The sequence below is a fragment of the Morus notabilis genome, unplaced genomic scaffold, assembly GCF_000414095.1.
Source record: "Morus notabilis unplaced genomic scaffold, ASM41409v2 Scaffold275, whole genome shotgun sequence".
NCBI lineage: Eukaryota > Viridiplantae > Streptophyta > Magnoliopsida > Rosales > Moraceae > Morus > Morus notabilis.
Genome location: NW_010359601.1, coordinates 391842 through 400341, shown reverse-complemented (window position 1 = coordinate 400341; position 8500 = coordinate 391842). Strand labels below are relative to the sequence as shown.

The following is an 8500-nucleotide window of genomic DNA, read 5'->3' as shown; positions in this document are numbered from 1 at the left end:
GGAGAAACCCTCAGGCCCAGCACTAGCCTTTGGCCCTAGTCCATAAGGGCCAAGGTCGGGTCTGGGCCCAGGCCCTTCACGGGCCGACCCTGGCCCTTTAAAATTTTTTTTTCAATATTTATTTAAAAAAATATATATATCATATGTCTCTAAAAGATGTGATTTTATTGAATTGAGATAATATAAATAAGTACACATAAATGATCAACTTGTTAAAAACCTTGTCAAGTAAATCTCGTGGGGAGATCGGGACAAAACCTTAGCGAAGGAAAAAAGAGTGCAGTATTCTAGGATAAGTAAATTACAAAACCTAAGTGCTTCTAGAAGATTTTGTTATGTCTAAACTCAATCTTAACCTAATTTTCTTAATACACTTGAGTTTCACTTATGATTCGCAATATTTTTAGGATTTTTTTTAATTTCAAATTTGATGACAAAAAAATTAATATATCATATGCCCTAAAAATATGTGATTTTATTGAATTAATATGAATAATTATAAGAAAATGACTGGTTGACTAGACGGCATAGGTCGGCCAATTGGCCCTAAAATGCCTCAAACCTCATGCCTGGGCCGTGCCTAGCCCTTCGCGTGCCTGGGCCTTGGCGTGCCTGGGCCGTGCCTGAGCCTTGGCGGGCTTGGGCCGTGCCTGGGCCTTGGGCGTGCCTAGGCCGTGCCTGGGCTGCGGGCCTCAAACATGAGGCCTAGCCCAGGCCCTTCTGGTGTGCCGTGCCGGCCCGGCCCATAACAGTACAGGGCCGGGCCGTGCCGAATTTACTACTGTAGCGGGCTGGGCCGGGCCATCCATGGACGGCCCAGCCCAATTGACACCTCTATACAAAAGTGCCACCGCACTCTAAAATATAGATACATGATAATTAAAAATGTAAAAAACCAACAAAAATCCTAAAATCCTAAAAAAAGATAAAATCCAAATGGTTTAGCGTCATTTCTTTAATTAATATATGAGATTGATTATTATTAAATATGATGATTTGATCAAACAATTAAGGTAAGAATATTAGAAGAGAAAAACAAATTAGATGAAATGAGCCAAATCATCTAAATTTCGACTTTTTTTATGACCGATACACCGCATAAACATATCGACGATCTACTAACAATTTCTTGTGCAATAAAACCATGACTGTGACACTTTTGTAGTGACTCATGTGGAGCCCGTACGTGGAAATTACATCAAGTGGTTGGCCGGTTACACTTAAATCATTAGACCTCCATATAGTGCCACGCACAATTCCATTGCAAAAATGGTTAAAAATAAATGTAGGGCACTGACTGCATTTTTGTTTAGAAAAACCTAGCAGTAATTTCAATCGAAGACCATGAACAATTACAAAGGGAAAAAATATAAGGACTTGGAATATCACTTTTGTACTAATTAGGTCTCGTTCACTTCGCGGATTCGAGTTTTTAATTCAAGTTGAGATGTGACATTTTCTAAAAACTTTTCACTGTAACAAAAAAAGTTAGACGTGACATTTTCTGAGAGCTTTTTACTGTAGAAATCTAAAACTAAAAATTTAAATCGGTGAAATGAACGAGACCTTAATATGCATGATTAATTTTAATTACAAATTAACTAGCTACAACATAAAATATGTACAACTCACATATTTCTTTCGATAGAATACGATTGAATCTACGTCCTCCCAAGCTCAAACCACCGAGACAATTATGCTTTTTCAAACAAAAGAAAAAGAAACGAACAACAAATTGAGTAGCCTCCAAAGTTGTTTAAATTTGGCCCTAAAAAGGAGATGGAAAACGTGAACTGTAACTGGTCAATTAGGAGATGTTTTTGTTCATAGATTAGAATCATTTTCTATTTACGTGTATTTTTTGTGAGAAAAAACACTATAGTGAATCATGATTCGAATCGAAATACGAATCTGCTAACCAAATAACCCATTAGAAAGCGATTCCACGCACCCCGCTTGCAAGAAATGGCCAACCGATTAAAATCTCCGTATTTTAGTCATAGATAAATATATATCTGCAGCGCAAAGCTACAGTTGTTTTTCTAAAAGCTTCATTTTTAATTAGGCGGCACAATATTTTATACTAATTACTTAATGGTTAGAGCTCATTTACTTCTTAATTAACTTTCTATATTTCTTTTATTTTTTTATTTTTTTATTTTTTTGCAAGTTGTGCCACACAAGTTTTAAGGAGCATTAATCCCATTACAGAAAATTAAAGACAATATATGCATGCGAGATTATTAGAAGGGTAGTTCTGTTCACACCTATATTTTTAAACTCTATTCCCGCTTTCTCACTACACACCCTATATGATTTTTAAGGATTAGATTTATTTTTTTACATACCCCTATTATTTAGAATTAACCTTAACTATTTTAATAAAATTATTAATTTTTTGACTAATTTATTTTTCTCTTGCACCCACTATTTTATTTTAATTATTTATTTAAAAAACAAATCAAATTGCATAAGAAAAAAAAAGAACATGAAAAAGGAAAAAAAGCAAAAAAAAATGATTAAAAAGAAAAAAAAAACAAAAGCAAAACAACTCAAAATAATTAATAAAAAGTTAAACAGAACATCAACATAATTATATTATATTAATATATACAATCAGAAAAGACAAATTGATAAAAAAAAAAAAAAACTTGTTAAAGAAAATATGACCACAAGGAAAAAAAAGAATGAAATGGAAAATATGCAATCAACAAAACTTTATAAAAATGAAAAATAATATGATTTTAATCCTAAGAAAGTGAAATGATTAGCAAAAAAACATGATAGGAAGAAAAGATAAAAGAACAATTGTCATAGAACAAATAGAAAAAAAAAAATTGGTATACTTCTATGAAATTTTTTGAAAGTCATTGAAAAGTGAAAATTTGGGAAATTGGTTGAAATAGCCTATGAAATTGGTATACTTCGGCTACAGTCGCGGCGAAGTGACCCACGAGTGGGTTGAGAGACCACTGTCCCGACAACCCCACTCACCAAGATCTGAAGCTTTTTGAATTTGGGTCGTTGACGACAATCTCACTGGAGGCGACAGAGGAGATTTGTTTTAATGAATTTGATTTAGTGCAATCTGGTGTATTTTTGTTAGGATCATATTACCACGAGCTTTCAATTTTAATCTAACGGATGCAAGTGATTAATAATGTAAAAAGAATGAGAGGTATGTTAGCATTTTCTATATATATATATATATTATGAAATGCTGGGTGGTGAAGATATCATGCAATAATACGTAAAAGTATAACGGTGCTAAAAATTAAAAATAATAAATAATTAAAAAAAAAAAAGACATAGCTATTCTTGATTTCTCTTTTCCGGCCGACAAAAGTTTCTTCATCTTATTTTTTGGACACCCGAAACATGTGAAGGAAAAAGTAGACATATATTATATGGTACATGACAATGATTGAAGTAACCTATGATAGGGAAGAAGATGATACAGGACCGCTACTTTTTTTTTTTTTTTTTTTTTTTTTTTTTTGTTCGTAAATGAGATATTATATATGTACAGTTTGAAATAAGTCAAGTACAAGATGGTGTCATGGAGTTAGTACTATATTTAAGGGGAAAATATCATTACAGCACACTTTTTGGCGATCAAATGTTGAGGGTAACCCTTTGCAATCAAAGTTTGGGTCGCCAAAAATTTTTATAGCAAATGATCTGGTTTGGCCACCACTTCTACTTTTTCTTACCCATTATTTTTATTTTAGATGTGTCTATTGACACTTCCCATTTTATTTTTCACATACCCATTTTTAAACAACCCTTCAATTTAATTGTTACGCTCCTCTAAAAATTTTTAAAAAATTCCTATAATTAAATTGTATTATTTTTCCTTTTTTCACCCGTCCACCAACCAAACTTATCCCTTTTCTCACACCATTTTTCTTTTTCAACCATTTTTTTAAGAACATATTATCATTACTCTTGCCAAATACCCGATTCTATAATAAAAAAGGTGCAAAATATGTGAATAAAGATATTTGTAAGTTAGGTGTGTGTGGCACTTAATATCTGCCGTTTGATTCAATTAAAGAGGCAAGGTGTAGAAGAAAACAGCAAAAGCATTTCAGTTTGGATTCATACTTAGCATACTTGTAGCTTAAACTTTCTTTCTTTACTCCCAATGTTTTATATGTGCTTCTTTTTTGCGTACTCACCGTGCAACAGTGTAGAACTCATTTTAACCTCTATACGGAGAACATGTGTGGTGTAGATGCAGAATCTATAATTAAATTTATTTAAAGGGTTAATGACCGCTTTTAAGATACGATCGCGTGTTGATCATAGTCGATTCAAGTTGATTAAGCGCAAAGACATGAACATAAAGACAAAAAAATAAATGAATATAGAAATTTATAATGGTTCACCTTCAATGTGAATGCTACGTCCACTGTAGGATCTCAGGGTTTCACTATATCTCTAAAAAGTACAATTACAATTAGAGCAAAAAAGAAAGAAGAAGAGGAAAGAATCTAGAGAGAGAATAAGAAGAATGAGGTTGGAATGTAATGAATTCGATTGCTTAGTTCGTGATCTTCATCATCTTTTTATTAGAGGAGGCTAGTTTTCTTTTTCTCTTGAGTTGACTTTTCATTTCCTTATTTCCTTATTTGTTTTATGGTTGCTTTTCTCTTCATTGTTGATTGAATTCACGCCTTTAGTGCACGATTCTGTTGGACTGGGCTTTGTTGTCTCCAAGGAATTTTCTTTCTCATTTTATCCGCGGTGGCCCTCATGAATCTCCTGTCGTCATGCTTCTTCAGTCGTCTTGAGTCGATCATTCCTCTAGTCATTTTCAGCCGACATTCTTCTTCAAATTCTATTCACGTGTACGACTGTAATCCTGGTACTGATTTTGACCCTAATGTATGATTTTATAAAGACTTGCGAGATCATTTGCTCATCAGTTTTTGGAGAAGTTTTATTTATAAGATCTTTACGCGTACTCTTCATGTATGAGAAGGTTTATAAATTTTAGAAGGCAATAATCCTTTTTAAAATGGGTGTGTAATGAGTTTTTTTTTTAAATACTTTTATATTTAAACAATAATTTTTATTAATCGATAATTTTGTAACAATAAATTTTGTTAAAAGGAGTGTGTCAAAAGTAGAATGGAGTGTCACTAGACTTACCCTTTAATTTTTTATGTTATTACTAAAAGAGCCTTAAGTAAAATTAATTTTAAGTGCAAATATGATAGAAAAAAATTCTCTTAAAAAAAAAAAAAATCTCTTATCACACTTTTCTTTTGAAATGAAAAATTTTTATACACAACTTCTTTTTCATGTCTTAAAAATAAAATCTAAAACAAGTAAGAAATTACTGAAAAGAATAAGTTTGAGGGACCAATTGCAAAATTAAGATTAAAAGGCTTGTTCTTTATTTTGGTTTTGGTAATGCTTTGTAATTCTTGTAGTTCAAATACACGAGGGAGTATTTGTGGCAACTGTTTATTCTAAGGTATTCTAGAATGGTGAATTTTAGGTGATGCTTTACTTTTTTTTTTTTTTTAGTTTCATCTTTTTATTTCTAGAGCTTCTCTAGTAGGATTAGAAAAATTAAACTACCAACAGTTCTCTATTTTTAGCCGTCAGATATTCTATATAAAAAATTATTTGTTCTGCATAGTTGTAATCTGATGTGATTTTGACCATATTTAATAGTTTTAAAATAGTATTACCGATTAGATTGTCCTACCATAAAAATTCTTTTTTAATTTTGTCATTTTATAATTAATAACGTTTCATGTATTTTTATGATCAAAGAAAACTTTTTTCTTTAAACTACTATTAATGTATATTATTTTTACAATTTATAAGCACTTGTTTTTGGCATATTATTGTCCGTATCCTACGTTATAACAATTTGTATCACAAGTCAATACGTGCACTGCACGTTCCTAAATTAGGGTCTGTTTGGTTTCTAGATTCACTCTCTGATTCGAATCATGATTCGTGGTTCGCTACAGTATTTTCTCTCACAAAAAATACACGTAAATCAAAAATAATTTAAATCACATGATTTAAATCCATGAACCAAACGGACCCTTAGTATATATAAAAGAGTGAATTTTCAACGGTACAATAAATTCAAATCAGCGCTCAAAAGCATTTGAAAGAAAATGTGACCACCAAAAAAGTCAAATTGTAATTAATATGAATTAAAAGTGCATTTCTTTTTTCAAACTATCCTTCAACATTTCGGGTTATGAGCACAACTGGAGATTGTTTTAGGCTTTAGGCAAGTATTATAAAAAGTACTATTGGAAAAGTGAATAAAAAAAGTTTGAAGCATATAGGGCCTGTTCTTTTGGCCTTTTTGAGTTATATAATTTGAGTGTAGATTTTGAGTTGAATTTGAGTTATAACTTGAGTTGTAGTTATAACTTGAGTTTGTGTTTAGTTGTGTAAACTTGATTTATAATTTGATATTAGAATTTACTTGAGTTTGTGTTTATTTCAACTAATTCTTGAGTTGTGAATAGTATCCTGAAAAAATAAAACTGAATCATCTATAAGTAGTAATAAATTTAAAAATAGCGTAGTCATTTTCTTCATTTAATAAATTAAAATACTATATAAAAAATTACTAGAAGATGAGTTTCCATTATAAATGGTCTCGTAAATAGTCACAAATATATACATAATTAATATCGCAATTCTCCATACAATATTATTAGCTCGTACGACGATTACGGTACACTGCCCACATTGTATGTGCTCTTGCATCCCTTAATGCATTCATCTCCAGTTTCGGTTCATTATTTAATGGTTGTCCTTCGTGGTTGTTATTGTCATTGACATCCTCTTCAACATTCTGTGGATCAATGTCAACAACCGGAACGCCATCCTGTGAGTACTGATCTAATAGTCTATCTCCATTACGGTACATATGGATAAAATTATGAATTATAGCACATGCAACCGGAACCTTAACTTGCTTTTCAATGGGGTAACGGTTAATGGTTTTCAAAATACGAAATCTGGCATTCCACACACCAAATGTTCTTTCGATTACATTACGCAGGGAGGAGTGCGTGTAGTTGAACAATTCACGTTCATTGCGGAAGCCTCTACCCCGTCGATTCCTATACTCTTGCAAATGGTATGTTGTTCCCCGATATGGTGCCATGAAACATCCGTTGTTTGCGTAGCCTGAGTCGATGAGGTAGAATTTTCCTACATGTATTTAAGTAATCACAATCAACACTTCTAATCTAGATGCAGTTTCTGAATTACGTGTAGATGTACATATAGGCGTTTTTCCCACTTACCTGGTGGCGGAATTAGAAATCGTTTCCGTGGGTGATCTAATGCGGATGCAAGTACTCTTGCATCATGTGCTGAACCCTCCCATCCAGATAGCATGTACGTAAATCTCATATCAAATGAGCAAACTGCAAGCACATTAAGCGAGAAATATCCCTTCCTATTCCTGTAAAGTTCGGCCGTTTCACGGGGAGGCACACATGGAACGTGCGTACCATCTAGTGCTCCAACACAATTTTTCAAATTAACAAACTTACATACGTTGTTATGCAATGATATAGTTAAACTCATTGTGAGATAAAAAATAACTAAAATTATGAAGTAGAGAAAAAAATTTATGTATAAATTCGTAACTTACATCGAACCACGGCGAATACTTGTTCCCACCTGCAATTATGTGAGGATCGACGGCAGTAAAATCTGGATGCGGAATGAAGTCTACTTTTAATTGGCAAACCGCTTCAAGTACTTTTGTGAAATACTCCGATACCGTGGAGCCCGAGCGCTGCCAATGGTCCTGCGCTTCCCTATTAGTTTGGTTTTGACATAGTATTATAAGGAATATGAATAATTGCTCATCAACATTAAGGTTGACTGTCGGTTGCAGTAATCCCCTTTCCTCAAGGATAGAAGATAGGCGTCTAAAAGCCTCACTACTCATGCGAACTTTATCATAAATTACTTCTGGACTCCCATTAAGATAGTAGTCCACTCTTATCCTACCTCCCCAACCAGAAGTGTGCCTTTGGCGTGATGGTTCTCTATACACAAATCCGACGCATAACAAAGTGGCAGCCGCGACAACATGCCTGAAATAGTGATCATCACTATCATCGTCTGACGCATCAGAGTCCATTGGGCTGCCGGCCCTATGGTGAGCTGTACCTGTCAAAGTTTCTAACCAATAACATGAAAGTTTAAGGGTTTAAGAAGTATGCAAAAATAAAGCATTTGATCATCACCTGTTCAAGTAATATTAGTCATCTACTAGATGTCGTCAATAATAAATACTCATTAAACAATAACAATAAATGTCTGTGGTTCGCAAATAAAGTACAACAAGGCCAACAATGTTTAAAAACATACTAAATACCCGTGGTCCTCAAATAACCCAAAATTGGACCAAATGTTAATATGCATCTAAAACTAACTCAAGTAGCAATAATGTCTCAGAATCATAGAGTGCAATGAATGAAATAAAAAAAAA

General features: G+C 33.0%; 1 protein-coding gene across 1 annotated transcript in view; it reads right to left on the bottom strand.

Moving 5' to 3' along the window:
- Window positions 1-6700: 6700 nt before the first annotated feature.
- LOC112090957 overlaps window positions 6701-8500 on the bottom strand; it is a 2295-nt gene continuing 495 nt past the window's right edge. Inside the window, exons 2-4 of the mRNA XM_024163475.1 lie at window positions 7652-8178; window positions 7299-7545; window positions 6701-7203 (exon numbers count right to left, since the gene is read on the bottom strand). Coding sequence (XP_024019243.1) covers window positions 6701-7203; window positions 7299-7545; window positions 7652-8178 — 1277 coding nt within the window. The remainder of the gene's footprint in view (window positions 7204-7298; window positions 7546-7651; window positions 8179-8500) is intronic.